Consider the following 20,219-nt stretch of genomic DNA (forward strand, 5'->3'; position numbering starts at 1 on the left):
TGAAAGACAAAGACAGTGATTGAACTAAAGGCAACAGCAGAGTTGTGTTTACCTCGCTGCAGCGCACCTATAGGTAACTGTACACATTCATACCTGCACAGGAATCCAGAAAACATAACCAGGAAGAAAACTTTTTCAGAAGTCGCATGACGTTGACGTCATTTGGAATGTGCAGATGCATTGTCAGAAATGATTGACCTGAAAGTAAATTGAGAGAGAGAGAGAGAGAGAGAGAGAGAGAGAGAGAGAGAGAGAGAGAGAGAGAGAGAGAGAGAGCTGCAACAAAATGCTCCGTTTTCTCTGCTGTTGCTGCTTCTCAAGCGAAAACTCCGCCACCGAGGTACGTGTTTATTGACTTTCATGTAAATGTTAATGAACATTCAAGTTCAGGCCAGACACTTGATCACTGCGTTGCTTCGGTGAGATTACTGGATGAACCCACTTCCTAAGAATGGTGAGGACGACACCCGTTATAAAGAGTTAATGTGTTTATGACATGCTATGCGGTTGTCACAGTAAAGTCCCTTTGACAGTGTTTTCGTTTTGTCTCACAAGACAAGAAAAGGTAATCTAAATCACTATAAGTGCAGAGATAGAAATACATGTTTCTGTTTATGACACTGTTATTACATGTGTCGAGGTAACAACACTATACAAGCCTTGTTTGTGTTTTCTGTCTCTTTCTGAAAAGTGTAAAGAAAACAACTCTGCTATTATTTTTCAGAGGCAGCCTCTCCTGCACCCCACACCATCTGACCTGAATGGAGCTGGATCAGCCAGGCAGAACCGGCCAGGGCACAGCGGTACATAATCTCTCTAAATGTTCATGTGTCTTTCTCTCAGAACACTTCCAATGCATACAATTATGTATGAATTTGAACTACACGTGTTCTTTTGTGTGTGTCTGGGTTGGGTTGTGTGTGGTACTCTTCCCTCCCCCCAGATGCACAGACAGTGAGGCGGATTGGCAGGCTGGTGATGAGGCGAGTGTGTGTGCCAGAGATAGACCAGAGGTTTTCTGACATGGCCGAGACCTTCAACGAACAGCACGAGCGCTATGAGGCCATGATCCGACATATCAGCAACCTGCGTCAGAGCTGCGGGTGTAACCACGATAACACTCTGGCTTTAGCCGAATGTGTGGGGACGATCAGAGATGAGCATGGTAAGGGAGAGCTCCTTGCCAGTGCAGGCAACATGATGGCAGGTTTCCTTACTTCAGTTTTCAGTTTCCTTGGTTTGTCTGATTCAATCTCCATCTCTCCCCACTTCCAGAGACCAGGTACAGGGTCTCCCTTAAGATGAAGGGCTATGACTTCACCCTCAACGTGGTTCCTGTGGGTGAAGGGGAGGAGGAACCACTGCCTCCACACCTGCAATTGGCACAGGATGAAATGAAAGGCACTTCTGAGAGCGCCAAAGCCGCCATCTCAAAGGGTACCACACTTCAAGAGTTGATTGGCTGGCTGCTCCGTAGCAAGGATCACATGGCTGAGCAAGTGAGAGGGGCTGCAGTAACTCACCAGGAGCAAGGAAGACTGAATGAGAACCTGGAGGAGAACCTGAAGGAAGTGAGGAGGGCGAAGGAGTTGTCGCTGGGATACAGACAACGGGCCGGGGAAGTCCTCACTGAGGCTGCACAGATATCAGGGGCTAGTGTGTAGTTTATGCACATGTTAGATTCTCAAGTTGAATCCACCAATTACAATATGATATTCACAGAGGTTATACACAATTATGCACACACAGAACGTCATATAAATGTGCCAAGTAGTCTCTGCTTTGCCGGCCATTGCAGCCTTTTGTATCATAAGACCTTCAATTATATCTTTGTTTGAAATGTTTTGTTAAACTTTTAATAAATCTAGCAGATACTCACTTTAACACTTGTCTGTGTAAAGACAGTATTTTCCCGGATGGGTGTAATCTCACCAGCTAACATTAGGGGGCATTGCAGACTTACTTGACTATTCGAGCAGTTGCCTTCATATTCATATTCCTCAGATTTAGTCTGTTTCTCAGAAATCACACTACATGGATAGAAATTCCCTAAATTACAGAATCAGGTATCAAAATAATGAATGTATTACTATTTTTGAAAAATGTTATACACTTAAATTTTTGCAAATATTTTCCCCAAGGAAAGATTGTTCTAATTTCTTCCATAATGCAATAGAGATCAGGATGCAGTCTCCAGAAGCAGCAATGGGAATTGGACCGGAGGTTTGTTGTGACTGTGCCTGTAGTGTTTTGCTATTCTAACATTTGGATGGAGCAGATTTGCTGATTGTTATCCACAAAAGCACATGCATTTTTTAACTGATTAAAAAACACAGCTTTCCATCAGCTATTAATGTGAAAGCAAACAAACACATGGTCATATGCCATCTTGATAATTAATTTGTGAAAATCCATTGTTCCAGAGGTCACGGTCAAGTGGTCATGCATTGTTTATGCAACCATTTAGAGTCCTGCTTTTGCCTTAAACTTTACAGATTAATGTGTCCTAATGTAGTGTGTAAAATCTGAGAATTCTTCTCTAGATGAAAAAGTTTGGGAAATAAAACAAGTAAATTGAAAATATTTCAATATGTATGTGTTTAATAAAGGCAATCTATATTAAGTATGTCCTTCGTGACTTTGATTCCTTGTTAGTGCGAAAAAAGTGGTAAAAAATGGTTATGTTCATAATTAAAATGTGAATATATATAATATATAAGAATCAAAGGCACTCACTGACTAATGGACATTCAACTGCTGTTTATTTGCTGCAGTATGATCAATTATTCTTACAATGTAATCATAATTTAACTGTCAGTGAATTACTTATTTATGTGATTCTTTAAAAGCATCTGGTAAATAAGTGCTGTCAAAGATCAGCAGCGACTGACAGCGACAACCTACCGACTTCGTGGAAATCATTAACAAACAGCCTAGAGTCTAATCTGATTGGATGCTGCGTTTAGGGGGTGTTCGTCAGTGAGGTCGAACAGCCTAGAGTCTACTCTGATTGGATGCTGCGTTTAGGGGGTGTTCGTCAGTTAGGTCGTATACTGCTCGCCCATTGGCTCAGCCGCCTGTCACTCCGTGGAGTGCCGTCTAAGGTTGTCTGGAGTGGAGAAAGTAATGAAGATGGAAGGAGCTGATGTTGATGAATTATTGAGGAGATTTATGGAGTAGCGAAGCGATAGCCGTTTACTCGTCTCGTCGGAACGATAGAGGAACACCGATACCAGGATATAGACCGATAGCATGCCCGTAAGTAACGGCAACTTCCCCCAATTTACTTGGTGTTCGCGCCTTAGCCGAGCTAGCTAACTAAGCTAATCGGAGAGCAACCGCGGTGACAGCTCGAAGTCATTCAGCAAGTCGGGGCAGTGAGTGTGTGTGACGGCGGAGGATTACTGTACATTCCTCTGCCTGATACTGGCTAACAGGTTACACTGAACGGTCAAGGCTAATGTTTAGCTTTGAGCTAACGTCACCAGTGCTGTGAGAGACAGAAGTCCACGTTGTTTAAACGCAAGCTCCTGCTACCATGTTGTCATTGTGGCAAAAAACTAGCGGGCTAGCACCGCTTGGGGACAATAGTTACTACTTAAATTTGCTAGATATTAGGTAATAAAACAGCCGTCAAGATGGGAAGGTTCCCCAATAGTTTTGGGAAAAAAGCTTTTCATTGCACCCATTTTGCTATTATAGTAGATTAAGTAACATTCGTGTTAGATACAGACTTTGTACCTGACTTGGTCATATTTATTAACGTGTGTGTGTGTGTGTGTGTGTGTGTGTGTGTGTGTGTGTGTGTGTGTGTGTGTGTGTGTGTGTGTGTGTGTGTGTGTGTGTGTGTGTGTGTGTGTCCTATGTCCCTGGTCCATGATATTATCAAAGTATTCTACGGCAGTTTTTAATCTGTGTCATTGTGTTTACACCAGTTTGGCAGGGTCACAGAAACTACTGCAGACTGGTGATGATAGATGATTTTTACTATTAGATGTCATGTGATGCATCTTTCTTCTGTACCACCACCCAGCCAGTTCAGGGGTTTCCTGCATGATGGGGTCCAGTGTGAAGCTTTGCCACAGACTTGCCGTATGGAAAGAGCTCCTTCACTAGTGTACATGCTGTCAAAACTTTAAAAATGTTTTTGTTTTACAATCTGTGTCCTTCACAGGGGCTGTGCCTCTGGTGGTGTGCCAGATATTGTTTTGAATAAGATACTGTTTGCGGCTTAATTCATTGGTTGTCACTGCTTTCCACGTGTGTGTGTTCGTCTTTGCCGTTGTCATTCGGGAGAGGCTTGTCCTTTTAGCAATAGACAGGTTTGTTGAGTGGCTGTTTGTTAAAGTGGCGTCATTAGGATGTGAATGTGTGTGCGTGGTAAAGTATGCGCGGGCTTGTTTTAATGTGTGGCACCAACGGCTGCTAGTGTACGAGGCCTCTTAATGCGTTTTGACAGTGAAGCCCGGCAGGTCATGAAGCAAAGAAGATCGTACGGGTTCTGTTGTCATCCGGCGTCACAGCTAGAGTCACCCATGCCTGCGGTTTTATGAAACATCCTGGTCATTTGAGCAATGAAAACTGTCACAATCGTTTCCATCTAGTTCTGCACCAAATTAAAGTACAATATCCGTGAATCGAAAGCAGATTTTTACAGCAAAAGTATATATTTGTAGGCATAGATACCAGTAGATGTGGCTTAACGCCATGATAAATGTAGAAAAGCAAGCTAATTATCTGAACCAAAAGCGGAACTTAAATGTGAAATTCCTGGGCTGAGCATTAATAGGTTACGAGAGACTTATCCAATTGTTGCAAGAAAAGCTGAGACAAATGGAATTAAAGAGAGCATTAAAATGGAAGAATCAGCGACGTTAATCATTGGTCTCTTCAGGCTCACTTGCCACGAGGAGCTGAAGGGACGAAGAAGCATCACTGGCTTAGAAGCAACAGAGGAAAGAGCGTGGGCTGCTGTAAGAGGATTCCTCCTCATCGGATCTCTGTATCTGTCTCCCTCGGCACCGACAAACCACAGACTGTAGTGTGTTGTCATGTCTACTTAGAGCGGAGGACTGCCGGTAGCTATGTTTTTGTGCAAAAGATGAGAAAAGGAAACAGGGTTAGGGGCAAAAAGAGAACTTCCCTTTTTAAGCTATAAGCAACCTGCTATTGAAGAATACCAGGGGGGAGAGAAAGGTGGGAGGCGATGATGCAACAGGGTTAACAGCAAGCCAATATGGTCCAAATACAGAACACAGCATAAAAAAAGATGTGATATGCTGCAGACCTAGGAGTGGGGAAAAATGCGTAAAGGGCTCCGAACAAGTCTGAACAGGAGTTCAGGTGGAGCTGTGTTGGGGACTCCCTTGCAGCTTTTGCTTTCATTCAAGTTTAAAGCAAGTTTGGAGTCACTGGTCCAGCTTGTTTGTTGGCAGCTGACCTAGTTTGTAGATTTTGGGCGGAGTCGTGTTGCTTTAGTTCCTGGTTCTGCGTAACCAGTATATTTTGTTGCCCGCACCTTGTACCACAGGAAAAAGCAGCTGGGGCAGCTCTGTCACTCTCAAAACCACCCACTCTGTCTTTCTCTGTCTTTCTCTCTGCTTCCTTTCTTCCCTCTGTTCAAGCCTTCAGTCTCATTGGTCCGCTCTCTTCCTGAAAAAAGAAGGTTCCAAAGCATAGGCCTATGTGTAATAGGAAATGAGGTAATCAACAGGGAGTGGTGTGTCCGTGTGTGTCCCCCCCTAACTCATTCTCACTTGGACTGGCTTCAGTCCTCCGCCGGCTTTCTCAGACAGGTATGTTCCAACTTTAATACTGAGCACCGGAAGACCCTGTGATTTGATATAGGCAGATTGTTGGCTGTGGGTTTTGTATTCACATACGTACTATGTGTATGGTGTGTTGGCCTCAGGTGTTTTGTAACTCCGTCAGGACGCGCAGGCACACTTACAGCGAGGATTAAGAATGTAAACTCAAAGGAGACCTGCTTGTGTTTGAGGAAGTCTCTGGAAGGAGGAGTCAGAAATAAGCTCATTTAGACTGGTGTGTGTGTGTGTCTGTCTGTGTCGGAGAATTTATTGCGTTGGTGTAAATTCGAGCTGTCAACTTTAGCTAGCTCACAGGTTTTGCCAAACCAGACATTGAGTACACACACACACACACACACACACACACACACACACACACACACACACACACACACACACACACACACACACACACACACACACACACACACACACACACACACACACACACACACACACACTCACACTCTCTCTTGTGCAATCTCATTCCTTTGCACATAGTTGGCTGCATTGGTGGAACAACTCAGTAAGTCCCAGCCAGGCTACTAAACATGCTGGTTAAGGTCCGTGTTTAGATCTCTTTGAGGCGTCTTCCCTCATCTCATGTGTATCTCAGAGCCTGTGAGGATGCCTGAGGCAGCAACGATTGAAACCTAATGAACTCTCTTCTTTTATTGATCCTACTACCGCACTCCTTTTTGAGTTATTAATCCCTTGGGTTGTCATACATTGCTTTTATCCCACATCCCTCTCTACATGCAGCTCTACCTCCTATTCATTTACCCATTGATCCCTACTCTCTTCACCCCCCTGCACTGCCTCTCTCTCCATCTTCTCGTTCGTCACTTCATTGGTTTGGGTTTGTTACTCAGCCTCTCGTCCTTCACACTGGTTTATTTCTGCGTGCTTGTGCTGATCAGTGGGGTTGAGCTGCATAGAAGAAGCTCACCGCCCGCTGCATCATTTGTCGTGTGCTCTCCTTGACTTATCTTGATTTCTGTCATGATGTTTGAGTCCATAATGACGGAAGACAAACATCAGCCTAATAACATAATTACGCTCTATGATGTCTTCTCAGAGCAATTAGTTTGCTATTTTCCCGCAACAGTTGCTTACACCTGTCTGAATTATGTCTACAGATCTTAAAGACGCAGCATGTTGTGCTGTTTTGTCCAGCTGTACATGTTGCGATGTGAATGTTTCCGATTTAGTTTCCACCCCTCTGCTGCGGTTGTGGTGTCACTGCAGTTTCTTCTTCTACTTGCTGCTGATATAGGAGGTAAATATATCACATAGGTAGGCGGCATGGCAGGCAGGCCTCTGGTTTTATCTTCAGGTATCTTTTTCTGGATACAGATGATACAGATGTCATACCCCAGATGCCAGCGTGGACCGGGTTGACTGGCTAATAGCGACTCTGTAGGAGGAACCCTTCCCCTTACAATACTGACTCACCCACACTCTAATCACAGCCTATTATTTTGTTATTCAGTGAGCCTGCCATTAAAATGCTGGCTTTAGATATCACTGCCGTCCTTGTAGTCGTCACCAGCGTGAAAGAACGGAACAACAGACCGCTACAAAGAAGTAATTTCTCTAAATGGAGGCCATTCTGCTTTATAATCCTTCCCCATTTCATGAGTCACTGCCCCCCCCTTTGTCATTTCTGTCATTGGTACAGTGCATAAATAGACACCTGGCTGCCATGGAAGAGCCAAGGACCAGAATAATACAAAATACAGCCTTTGGATGTGTGAAAGACAGATTATAGAGGAGGGAAGACAGCGAGAGAGAAAAATGGCCGTGTTGGAGGGAGAGAAGCAGGGGCGGATAAAGAGAGAGATGAAAATCTTTCTCTATTTCTAATTACACACACATTCATGAGGCATTTTAGAAGGTTTTTCGATAATTACGGTCATTGAAAATCAGACCTATAATCTTTTCTCTGGTTTGAATTCACCTCGTGTGTGTGTGTGTGTGACACATCACGTGTTGAAAGTGGAAGAGTTTTAAACGGTTTGATTATGCCTCCTTCAGCTCAGATCTGAGCATGTATCTGCGTGACAAGTGTGCACATAGAAGGACTTCTTCAGAAGTCAGACTCTGTTACCAGACATACCAAACATGGACTTTGTTTCTGCATTCAACAGCCAGTGTAGCTTTGTGCTTCCAGAGCACAGACACACACGACGGAGCCCGCAGTGAAAAACAGATAATCCATCAGAGATGCAAAGAGGCCATAGCAGCAGAAAGCACGTGTCTTATAGTGACGGTCACAGTTGGTTAAGGACATTTATTTTGATTATCAATCAGTCTCTCACTCCTATTCTAAAAGCCTTGATTCATGTTTTGATCTTTTGAACTTGTCACAGTGAAAAATGGACAAACTAAGTTCCCCAGACCCAACGATTTTCATTTAACCAAGAGAACATCAGGAAATAGTTACATTTGAGAAGCTTGAACCAGTTCATATTTGGCATTTATCTTGCAAGCAGCTCTACAGATGGCAACATTGGTGAGTCCACCACTTTGATCTGTACCAAACTATATTGCTCTGTCATCATCATCATCATCATCCCCGCCTTGTAGTAGATATTTAGAAATCTTGTCAGGATTCATTCATTTATTAAATGTTGGCTAAAGCTCTTTCTGTCTGTCTCCGTTCAAAGACCTTTTCCACTAGCATCTGAACTCTGCTTCGTCTCATCAGTGCTTCCACAATGAAGCCAGCCAGGCTTCTCTGTGTGGGTGACTTTTCTATTCGAGAGCCTGAGTTGAGAATAGGTTGGGGAGTCGCTACAGAGAGGTGTGTGTCTGGAGAGGAATAAGAGGGAAGCGAGAGCGAGAGGGGAGGAGACACTCGTGCTTCTTTTGGGTATTGAGTTGATGCCTGCAGCATGTAGAGTCACTCCTCACCACTGCCATGGCATTGTTTGCTGTTCGTAATAGAATATTTTTATCAGGATGCCAAACAATGGAAGGCTGGCAAAGGTGCAAACATACTCGCAAATGCACTATAAATTAGCTGTGTGTCAATAATTATGCAGCGCGTGTGTTTAAATAGTGTTTTTTTTCTCCTCATGCAGGTAGAGGTGACTCCACTGCAGATGAGGGAACATGTTGGCTATGGACCAAGGAGTGGTGGAGGACTGGCTGTCAGAATTTAAGGTACTGCTTTATTGAGTGAGTGTGTGTGTGTGTGTGTGTTTGTACAAAAAGCAACAGCAAGCACATAAAACGTGATTAGTGTGCAGCTCATTCTCTGCTGCTGCTTTATTATTGGCAACGTGTCTTCCACACACATAAAAAAATGCACTCTGAAGTGTGCTCAGAAAATTGCGTGCTCCTCCTCCAACATGAGCACCGACGAGTACGTGACTGCTCCCAATGTCGAGACTCACTGAGGTGTGCTAATAAGTGAGCAGAAGGGAACTTCCTGTGTGAACGGATGAGAACCCACCTGGTCATCAAACTGACCTCTGAATGGAACCAGATTGATTAGACGGACAGTGATGATGTCTACAGAAGCTGCCTGTCTCTGCAGGCTTTAGGCGCTGTCAAAATATTGTACAAATATCAAACATAATGTGTTGCAATGTTGCTTTTACTTCACTCTTATTGACACCAATTCTGTCTCCTTCACCTGTAGCCATAATAATGTGCAGGTTTTAGGTTATTCAGTACTCACTCATCTTGTCGTGTGTGTGTTTCAGACCCTCCCTGACAGTGCTGTGCCCACCTATGCTGCCTCACTAAAGGACAAAGGCGTTCTGGTCCCTGCACTCTACAAGGTCATCCGAGAGAACTACAGCGACGTACGGACACACACTGTTAATGTTTTTATTATCTATTGTAAAATCTTGACTCCACACTGAGTATTTTGTCATGCTTCAAGTGCCACCATTAACCTTTTTAACTATTGTATTTGTACACACCCTTGATTATATGTCGGGATTAAACCATGCGCCCATGTTTTTTTGGCTCTCTGTCCTCCCCTAGTTGCTGGAGCCAGTGTGTCACCAGTTGTTTGAGTTTTACCGAAGCGGCGAGTCGCAGCTGCAGCGTTTCACACTCCAGTTCCTGCCAGAGCTCCTGTGGAGCCTCCTGTCCGTCAGCGCAGCCAGAGACCCTCACACGTCCGGCTGCATCGAGGCCCTGCTGCTGGGCATTTACAACCTGGTAGGGGAGAGGATGAGGCCGGTGTTTTGTGTGGTTTCAACGCCACATTCTTACCTCACAGCTGTTTACGTATTACCAGTAAAGAGGAGCTGTTCTTGTAAATAACAGTGAAATGTTTCCAGTGTAATAAGTGCACGGTAAGGAAGAAAATGTCCTTGATCGTAAGCAATGGGTGTTATCATGCAGTTCTGCGATTACTTTCTGCACTTCCTGCCTTGTTAGACAGCTATGCATGGAGAGTGACAGGAACTGTGGGTAAGAAATAGAGGAATTGAAACACAGTGACTTTGCGATTACACAATATGGAATGAATGCCCCAGAGAAAGCTTCCCCCAGAGACGTCGGCACTAGTAATTATTGAAGTGTGTTGAGTCCTATTTTTTTCATCCATTTTGGCTCTCAATGCTCCATCCATCTGCTAAGTGCAGTGTCCCCTAACTTCCTCTCTGAATAGCAGAATAGGTCAGCTGTCACTCAACTCACTGGCTGGCTCCTATTAATCTATTTGACATTAACATGCACACGGGGGGCTGCAAAACCCCGGGGTCAGTGCGAGTGTGCTCACACAAATATATACACACAAATAAGCAAACGCACACATGCACACACACTAGCAGACTGATTTGGGAAAGAGAGACTGTGAGGTCCACACACATATAACAGACGAGTGTGCTTGAAGAGATAAGCACACACTCTTTTGAGGTTTAGGGCACACAGAAAAAAAAGAAACATTTTCTCACTGTCTTCCTGTCTTTCTCTTTCACAGGAAATAGTTGATAAAGATGGACAAAGTAAAATATTATCTTTTACCATCCCTTCCCTCTCCAAACCGTCAGTGTACCATGAGGTGAGAAACACACACACACACACACACATGCACTCTGCTCTTTTATTTTTCTTTTGCAGAAATGTTCAGTTTAAAAACGTCCTCTTCTTCTCCAGCCCTCAGCTATCGGCTCCATTGCCCTCACGGAAGGGGCTCTAGCCAATCACGGGCTGAGCAGGGTGGTGTACAGCGGGCCACACCTCCAGAGAGAGACCTTCACGGCACAGAACAGGTAGGAAGAGGCTCGATTGGGCAAACTTGTTTTCAAGTCTGCTGGATGCGTGGTGACGTGTCAGCAGGGTGGAGGTTGTGCACGTGTTTTTTTTTTAAAATGGCTTACCCGGTAGCAAGCTGCCGGTCTGCCTGCTTTAGGATTGGCAGCAAGAGAACAACCCAAAATAGAAACCCAAATGAAGGAGGAAGGAGAATCTGCCAGAGAAGCCAGCGGAATTCAGTCAGCAAATCATGCACTTTATTAATAGTTTAGCTTTTGAAATCATGCTAAACTCACATGTCTACCACCATAAAGTCTTGTGGTTGGTTAGTTTCCGTTCACACCTCAAAGGAACGGCACAGAGCACCACCTTTTCACGCGGTCTCTGTTTGATTGCTACGTCCGTGTCAGGGTTCAATTGACAGCTTTCACACCAGCCCAAATGAACCGCACTAACCGGGCAAACGGACCTGAGTTTGCTTTATTAACTGAACCACACTGACTAGGTTTGAAAGCAGCCTTTTGTCTGACGGTCTCATTGAATGTGGAAGTTTCAGTGGCTCTTGGGAAAACTGCTTCCTATGTGGAAGAAAGCATTTTGTGAGGCAGCTGTGGAAAATCTGATAAATTGCCTCAAAGTGATGTCACTTGATTCAGCGTCGGTTGAGCCTGAAGACCAGACTTAGAAAGAAGAGATCTTATCAGACCTGTAGCATAACGCACCCAAATCTCAGAACTGTCTGCAGTTGACTTGCATTTTGGGTAATGTACCGTGGATGCCAGGTTTTGACGAGGAATGCGTGGAATAAAGCAGACGGTGGAGCACTGCTTCTGTAATCCTTCAATCTGGAATGTCTCTCTACAGTATAGATGGAAGCGAAACTGTGTCTGTGATTTTCGGACCTGATATGTTTAAAATGTTGTCATGTTGTAACGTAGACGGGCTATTTTAAGGGTATGTTTGTGTTGTTGAGATTTGACGTGCTGACCTTCCTGCTGCTGTGCTACAACGCTGCTCTCAGCTACATGACCGCCACCTCCCTCCAGTCCCTCTGCCAGCTCAGCTCCAGGTAAAGCACACACACACACACACACACACACACACACACACACACACACTTTGTCATGAGGACTGTATAAGTACACACACACCAATTTCATACTATATAATGATGATCATTGTGTCATTTCTTGATTGTGAATGTTTTTGAGGAGGCTACTTAAATATGGCTAAACATGTCGCACACACACACTATATTCTACAAGCACTAGCTTATCAGATCCTCTTATAGACTTTGCCATTGAGAGCCAAGATACCGCTATTCGGCAAAGAGCTGCGATGTACACACATATCCCAGATCAGGGATTTTGGTAATCTGCCAACTGTAGCTGAGCATTGCTCTAATAAACACAGAGCTGAAGAGAAGTCATCAGCTTTGACTTCCCCGTGAGCGTTTGCTGTGTGTCAGCTGTCTGCAGCATATAGCAGCTCCTATGGCTTCAAGTGCGCAGGTGTTACCCCCCGCATCCTGTACGTGCGTGTGTGTGTGCGCGCTTATTTTCAGCAGTTATTCACTTATTGTGGAGTTGATTATCGGCTCACTGCAGGAAGTAAATTGCCTTAATAGAGCTGCAGCCGAGTGGCTCAGTGGAGTGGTTCCCCCTGTTTCACTGACACAAGCTCCTCTATTGTGTTTTCATTTTGCCGTCCCCCAGGGTGTGCATATGCGGCTACCCGCGGCAGCAGATACGGCGCTACAAAGGCATTAGCACGCGGCTGACGGTCACGTCCGAGTTCCTGGTTCAGCTCATCACTGGGATACACTACGCCTTGTGAGTGTACACGCGTGCCTGCACACACTGATCAGCTTCATCTTGTCATGTCTTACATAAACAGTGTTCTTCTTAAAGTCTGCTCCATGTGACTTTATCTCTGACCCGATTTTGATTTGTGCCAGTAGTGTTGTAACGTACGCTTTTAAAAGAGGTTGGACTCTGACAATCATTGATCATGCTCACTTTGCATCTTGTGTATGAACCAGTTTACGCCGCTGTGTTTTATTTCCCAAAGGACATGACATCTTTATTCAGTTAAAATAGAAAACTACTAACTGCTGCAAAACACATTGTGTGTATCTTTTGAGGTCTCACCAACGATGTGCTTACTCATAAAACATTTGCAAGAAAGAAAAAAAGTATTTTAACAAGATATGCATGAAAGTGTGCATCTTGTTACCACCACCTGTTGATCAGTGGACTGGTGAGACACCATTGGTAGGACTGTCTCACCCGCATGCGTGTCCTTGTGCACAAGATAAACAAAACAGGGGACCCACTCCCATGGAAAAACCGATCCATAGCGCTACTAGAGGTCTATCGCTCCACAGGGAACCTTAAATCTGTGTGTGTATTGTCATCTATTGTCTTTGTGTATAGGTGTAACGGGGAGGTTGAACTGGGATCCAAAGCACTGGATGACGTTCTGTACCGGGCCCAGCTGGAGTTGTTCCCTGAAGCTTTGTTGGTGGGTGCAAACACATCTTTCTTATTTTTCTACATGCACATCTCCCTTTTTGGACCTTGTATGTGTGTTTGAGTGAGTGGAGAGCATGTGATTTAGACGCACATGCTCGCCTGTGGTTTTGATTCATGCACAGCACACTATGCTGCATTGTGTTGCTCTCTCTCTCTCTCTCTCTCTCTCCCTCCCTGTGTGTCAGAGACTGCATTCAGAATGTAATCCCACTAGATTATTTACATGCTTTTCACTCTGCTCCGTTAAGCCATAATCCTGGAGGCCCAGGGAGTAGAGGATTGAACCTAAACCCACAGTATTACTACACAAGTTAAGGTGTGCTTCTCCGCAACAATCAAAACACACAACCTTTGGATTTAAATGAATAAGAATGCTGACGGGGTTTGAAGGTTTTTTTTTTTAAATAAAGAAACATCTTTTTGGACACACGCCCGTGTGTAGAAATGTTAAGATGTCAGCGTTCTGTTAGTGTGTTCATTGGAGTGTTTACTTGCTGCAGTGGATCACACCTGCGATCTCGGCATAGCTCGTTGTGTTGCAGCCTCACACACAAAAGACATGTTGTATTGTGATTATGACGCCCTCCACCTCCATGTTACGTACTCGACTGTTACATGAGCATTAGTGCCGCTAAAGAATATCCAGCAACAGGAGAGGTCATTATAGGAAGACTATAAGCACAAAGCCATAGTTAGCCTTTTCTGTGTCACTCGATCGTTTTGTACTAAGCTTTTAGGTTTATGCCTAAATCTAGTAGAAATTGTATTATTGATCTTGAGAGCTAAACATGTCTTGGTGATTATAAGAAATGCTGTTATTGTGTATTGGGCCAGTGACTTTTTGTTTTTTCTAAAAACCTTTTCATTTCAATTAGCAGTTCTGTAAAGTTAAGATTGAAATATAAACGGTTTTGTTGCAGTAATTGATGCATCATGTTTAAAATCTAACCAATAAGATCTTTGAAAACATGTAATCGGTAATTACAAAAAAATATTTGAAAAAGCAGATAAATGTCTTTCCACATATTTTACATTTACACAAGTAGAACTTGCAACTGGATCTTAGTATGGACATAATATAGAGTACATTTAGTGTGGTTATATTGCATTCAGATACAATACTAAGCATGTGCATTGAGTTTGTTTGCAGTGATTTTAGATACTATGCGCCACATGAAAACTGTACAGCATCATTTCATTGTTTTCTCTACTTCAGCAAACGGTTACCTCGACACGTAAAGAAGACCATCTTTTGAAAATACCAGCTATCATATCAACACAACTCTGTCATTAGTACTTGTTGTGGTGTCATCCCCGTAGCACAGCAGGAGACTAAATCACAGTCACAGGATTAGTAATGTTTGCTTCTCCGCGTCCTCAGGTCGGTAACGCCATCAAGTCGTCGCTGCACGGCGCCGCACTGAAGAGCAACAACAAGGAGGGTGCACGGAGTATCCAGGTGGAGATCACACCCACCTCCTCCAGGATCTCCCGAAATGCTGTCACCTCCCTCTCTATCAGGGGACACCGCTGGAAGAGACACGGTGAGACTAGAAGGCTAATTGAGTCGTAGGGAGAGAGAGGAGAGCTCTCACACACACTTTTCACATTTTGTCATCACATTTTTTACGGGTTTGACTGGAGGACAAATCCACACCAAAGGAGAGAGAGCACGGTGTTAAGATCTCTTCGTTATTCACTCGCTCTACCATTTCATGTCCTTCAGTCACTGTGTACATCAGTGTTGTCCTCATCACACCCTTCCTCCGCTTCATAACGCAGCTAGTGCTGTCTGCCTCCTTTTATAGACGTCTCCTCATTCAGAACCGTGACTTTCTGTTGGAGACAACAGAGAGCAGATAGTGTATTTATACTATGATCCAGATCAGCTGCAGCCTGCACATGAATATGTGGCAAAGAAAAGTAATGGTATTTAGATGGACGTAGAACAAATGAGCAGCTCTCTCTTAATTCTAAACCACAGAGTACAGATAAGACGGGTAAATTACAGCCTCCAGCTCGTTTAATGAGCGGGTTTCATCTGCAGCTCATCGTCCCTTCTTCATGTTATGGATCCTGCTCTCTTTGGTGCCCGTATCCCAGCTGCTCGCTTATGCGTAAAGCTTTTGTTATAAGCAGACGATGGAGGAAAAGTACTATTAAATATTAATTCATATGTAGAGGGGTGAGTGAGGCTCTGTATGACATCTGATTCCATTTCATTACTGTGTTCACATTCATCTCCATATTGCATGTACTTTTGACCGTGTGTTATGTTCTGATCACTATGATTTTTGTCTTTTTATTTTTTCTGCCATTACATTGATTACCTCCGTTTGTCTTGTGTCACTGTGGTTGTGTGTGTCTGTGCACACGGCCGGCTTTTTGTTTTGTGTGTGTTTGTGTGTGTGCATGGTACGTGTCTTTCTGTCCATCTGTCTGTATGCGTGTGTGTGTGTGTGTGTGTGTGTGTGTGTGTATGTATGTGTGTTGTATTGTCCTGCTACCCTCCCATGCTCCACCACCACCAGAGTCCCAGGAGGTGAGTGTAGACAGTGATGCTGCTGTTGGGGGCGTGGCCATCCCCGAGATCAGTGTGACAGGTGTGAGCGGCGAGCAAATGGCAAACGGAGACTCCCTGCGGCCGCGCCCCGACGGCCGCGCCCAGCCCGACGGCGACCCGCTGGGCGCCGCCTCCGAGGTCGGCGTGGATCTCCGCGGTCAGGAGGTCAGGAGGCAGAAGTCTGTGAGGCGAATGGTGGAGAATGAGGGTTCTGGGTCGGCCTCCACAGGGAGGAGCCAGTACTAAGGTCCCGCCCCTCCTTCCCACTGCCCCACTCCCGGGGCAACCTAGGTAACCATGTGTGTGGGGGCGTGGTCTCAAAAGCTGCACGATGATTTCCCCCTTTTTTTGCGCTGGGCTCCACCAGTCCTCTCGTTGCCTAATTGCACTATTCCTCTCATCTGTCAATCCAACGTCACTCATTCATTTACTCTCTCCTTTGTGGCTGAAGCTTCCTCACGAAGAATGAAATCTAATTATTATTATGGATCTAACTGAATAACGGATCAATAACCCAATTAAAAAAATGCATGATAATGAAATGCGCTTGGCTGAAGATAATGTGACGTTTTTATGTTGAACAAAATGAAGTGGAGCCTTTAGCATTTAGCAGGATCTATTATCAGGAATGGAATATAATAATAAGTAAATGCAGCCTAATCACACTGCACATTTTTTAAATAGTGTAATGAACATTTGTCAATAGATATGACTCACATAATGTAGATATTAAACTGTAAACTCTTTGGCTTGCTGTACCTCGCTTAGTAAATGTCACTCTAAAAAGCTTGCGGTCAGGTCACTGATAACTGATGACCGTGAACAGCAATGCCCAGATATGATCTGTTAGCTGTGCCCGTATCAGGAGATTGTATATTACAATGTAGGCGTCTAACTCCTGGGTTTTACTGGCAAAGATCAGTAAGCTTGTGTGTCTCTTGTAGCACACCTCGGTACGCCTCGACACATTACTCCTGGGTTGCACCTGGAACAGAGTTCCTTCTCAGTGGTAGCTAGGAGCTGAGGAGAGATATGCAGGTCGTGAGTTATTTGAAACCAAAGCTGCTTAAAAACCTTAAAATCGTGACTTGAATCTGACTCCCGAACAATCTGACTTTAACGGGACCTGCCTATCTGTCTGATTACCAGCTGTTTACAGGTGTTCTGTGACAGTGATAGTGTCAGATCAAAAGTGTGTATTTGTGAATATGCCGGCGGTTGGCCACTCACACTTGAAGAAAGCAGGACAGATAGTTAGTGATAACGCATGCAAACAGGGTTTACCTATTCGTGCCGTTCCTCTGCACTCCCTGTGTGGACTTTCCTCGGCTTGTGCTCCTCTCTTTGGGACAAAACATGCACTCTTCAATAAACCTCTCGCTGCTGGTCTCACTAACCTGTGTTCTGGGCTCAAATACTGCACTTGCATTGTCTCATGTCAGGTGGCAAGATGTCCCTGTTAGCTGAGGTTATGGTGTGAATGCGCCACCTGCTGGACAGTGAAAGAGCTCGTCTGTCATGCAGCCCTACATATTTTGCCCCACATGCAAAACATCTAATACATTATATATTGTTTTTAAACCTTGTTAATCCTCATGATTTGATGGGCTGGATGACAGAAGAGGTGGTTATGTTTTCATCCGCATGCGCCTGTTTTTCATTTCGGTGCTTGTTTTGTTTCTTGTCTCACAGACGCAGTGGATCTGGGTTCCCCGGATGAGCTGATGGATATTTCGGAGGTGGATGAAGGGGTGTGGCCAGGCGGGATGGGGCCGGACATGACCCCACCCACCATCACAATTAGCAACAGTGTCACAACGTTGAACCTGGGGGCCAAAGCCATGAAGAAGTGTCGGCTCGGCGGGCGCACCAACAAGGACAAGGAGGCGGGCCCTCTGACCATGGGCCGGGCCGCCAGTGAGTGCGCGGATCTCTCCGTCAAGCGACTGACGCTCACTTCCAGCCAATCGGTGCCCAAGGCCGGCGCTCTCACCAGCCTGACGCGCACCGCCAGCGCCGTCTTCTCGCGGTCCTTCGAGCAGGTGGTCAGCAGCAACGCCCCCCCCACCAGCAACCACACCGCCTCCGACGTCGGCCGCTACTCGTGCAGCCTGCAGGAGGACGGACTGGGGTACTTGAGTCCGGCGGCGAACCACAAGCAGCAGCGCTCTCCGAGCATCAGCGTGCACCTGGGCTCTGATCTTTGAAACCCCCCCCCCCCCGTGTGAACCTCCTGACTCCCTGAACCATCTGATCCTGTGACCCTGTACCTGTGACCTGGAACTCCAAGCCATGCCAACCGCAGCGGACCAGAAACACATGAGCGAACACACTCCTGCTGGTTCTCTCGTCGCTCCATTTTTAACGATTCTCTCGTGCTGTGAAGCCGCCCTGCTCCTCTCCCCCCCAGCAGACTCTCCTCTGAGCCTGATGGAGGCCGGATGTCACTTCCAGCTTCACTGACTTCTAGTAGTGCACTGCTGCTGTGAAGTCGTGCCGGGGCGGGGGGGGGACTGCACTCCGTCGCGGAGCAGCTTGTCTGTAAATGGGTGCACTTGAAACTTATTACTAAAAAAAAACAAAACGTGTGGAAAAGTTTTTGGAAAGTATTTTAATCGGCATTTGTTGCCCTGCATGGCTTTTCCATACATCCATCCTGACCGTGCCCAGGTGTCAGAGGGCAGATGTTGAGTGTGTGTGTGTGTGTAAGCATGCTTGCGTGTGTGGACTGGATGTGTGTATGTACAGATGTTTTTAAGAATTAAAGGCTGCTGATTGATACAATGAACAAGGTATGATTCTCCAAGTTGAAACCAATATTTCAACGACTACAAAGAATTGATCCCTTCCCATAGCAATACAAATCTCTCCTTCTCAGTGTTTCTTCATTCACACTTATTCTTTGTTTGTCAACAGTTACAGTTGTGTGTTCTTTATTTTTATTTTTTTTAAAGAGAATCTGCAATGTTCCTCGACAGAAAAATGAACACTTAATAATCAACCAGTATGTTAAGAATTAATTTTGTTTACAATCACACCGTATTGTCATTGTGATGGAGAAGCAATATTTGTGTTCTTCCTTCTCGCTCCTTTAGCACCTTCTGGAAAAAAATAAAACTCCAACTTCTGACAAATGTTCTGAGATGATTTTGGGGGATGATGGGTGTGAATGATTTAAGTATTGAATTTTGCACTTGAAAGAGCAAAAAAAAGAAAAGTTGTTTCAACTTTGGTATTTTCTTATGATGAACAAGAGAGGTCTGACTCTCAACTGTGGTATTTTCCTGTGAGACAGGTGTGATGTGTTGCTCCCTACGTATATAACCACACAGACATGAAGTCCACCCACTTCTACAGAGATGAAAGAATCCGATAGCCCCGACTAAAACTGTACCTGAACCTATTCCTGTGTGTTCTGCAGTGGGAAGGTGTGTGTGTGTGGGGGCAACAAGGCATCTTTCCTCTTTTCTGGTCCACCCACCACTCCAGCTGTTTGTAGTCCTTTGGTGATGTGTTTCCTGTGTCCCTCCTCGTTGCCCACATCATTATCATCACGTCACAAGACACGGTGATATCCTCTTGTACCAAAAAAAAAAAAAAGGAATTAAACTCCACCCATCTGCTACATTTGGTTATCCTAAATCAAGCTGCCCCACCCTCAAGCAAAAGTGTGTTCTGTTGTTGGTGTACTTGAGCTGTCGAGTGTCCATAGCTTGGTGGGACAATAACAATCATCGTGTTTCTGTATGTGGGTTTACAGAATGTGAATGGGTAAGCTCCTGTTGTACATCATACTGTTGTACTAAAGTTGGTTTATATTGGCCTTTCTATGTCTGAAGATAACCCATTGCTACAACTTCTCGGAATAAAGTGTTTCTATATTTCACTTGTGTGCTCCGTTTGTTTTTCTCGCTCTGCTGGAAAGCGTCAAACGTGAATATATTTTAAATTCAGAATCCACTTCAAAACGTGAAATTCCACAACTTGATTTTTATCTTTTTGTGTAGGCCATGTAAGTATATTAATTATTTAGGCAACTAGACAGCTGTGAAACACAAAGGTGCTGTTTAATAGTACACCTGTTAGATTTCAAAA

General features: G+C 44.7%; 2 protein-coding genes across 4 annotated transcripts; both read left to right on the top strand.

The window, feature by feature from the left end:
- Positions 1-257: 257 nt before the first annotated feature.
- Positions 258-2,061, top strand: LOC306708652 (uncharacterized protein). The gene is made up of 4 exons (XM_079176532.1): positions 258-340; positions 725-803; positions 944-1,165; positions 1,276-2,061. Exons 1-4 carry the CDS (start codon positions 287-289, stop codon positions 1,662-1,664), a joined length of 744 nt encoding a protein of 247 aa, XP_079032658.1. The 5' UTR covers positions 258-286; the 3' UTR covers positions 1,665-2,061.
- A 1,037-nt stretch (positions 2,062-3,098) lies between these two features.
- Positions 3,099-20,010, top strand: hycc1 (hyccin PI4KA lipid kinase complex subunit 1). 3 transcript variants are annotated; one of them, XM_079176043.1, is made up of 12 exons: positions 3,099-3,258; positions 8,894-8,975; positions 9,521-9,622; positions 9,807-9,986; positions 10,753-10,833; positions 10,929-11,044; positions 12,001-12,096; positions 12,743-12,859; positions 13,463-13,550; positions 14,943-15,105; positions 16,093-16,415; positions 17,817-17,956. In XM_079176043.1, the coding sequence occupies exons 2-11, from the start codon at positions 8,925-8,927 to the stop codon at positions 16,368-16,370; spliced, it is 1,272 nt and encodes a 423-aa protein (XP_079032169.1). In that variant the 5' UTR covers positions 3,099-3,258; positions 8,894-8,924; the 3' UTR covers positions 16,371-16,415; positions 17,817-17,956. The 3 variants fall into 3 exon arrangements, with proteins under 3 accessions (XP_079032169.1, XP_079032171.1, XP_079032170.1); XM_079176044.1 differs by lacking the exon at positions 3,099-3,258 and adding an exon at positions 5,671-5,795; XM_079176045.1 differs by lacking the exon at positions 16,093-16,415 and having other exon boundaries at positions 17,817-20,010.
- Positions 20,011-20,219: the final 209 nt, after the last annotated feature.

This window comes from Pholis gunnellus (genome assembly GCF_910591455.1).
Source record: "Pholis gunnellus genome assembly, chromosome: 16".
Taxonomy (NCBI): domain Eukaryota; kingdom Metazoa; phylum Chordata; class Actinopteri; order Perciformes; family Pholidae; genus Pholis; species Pholis gunnellus.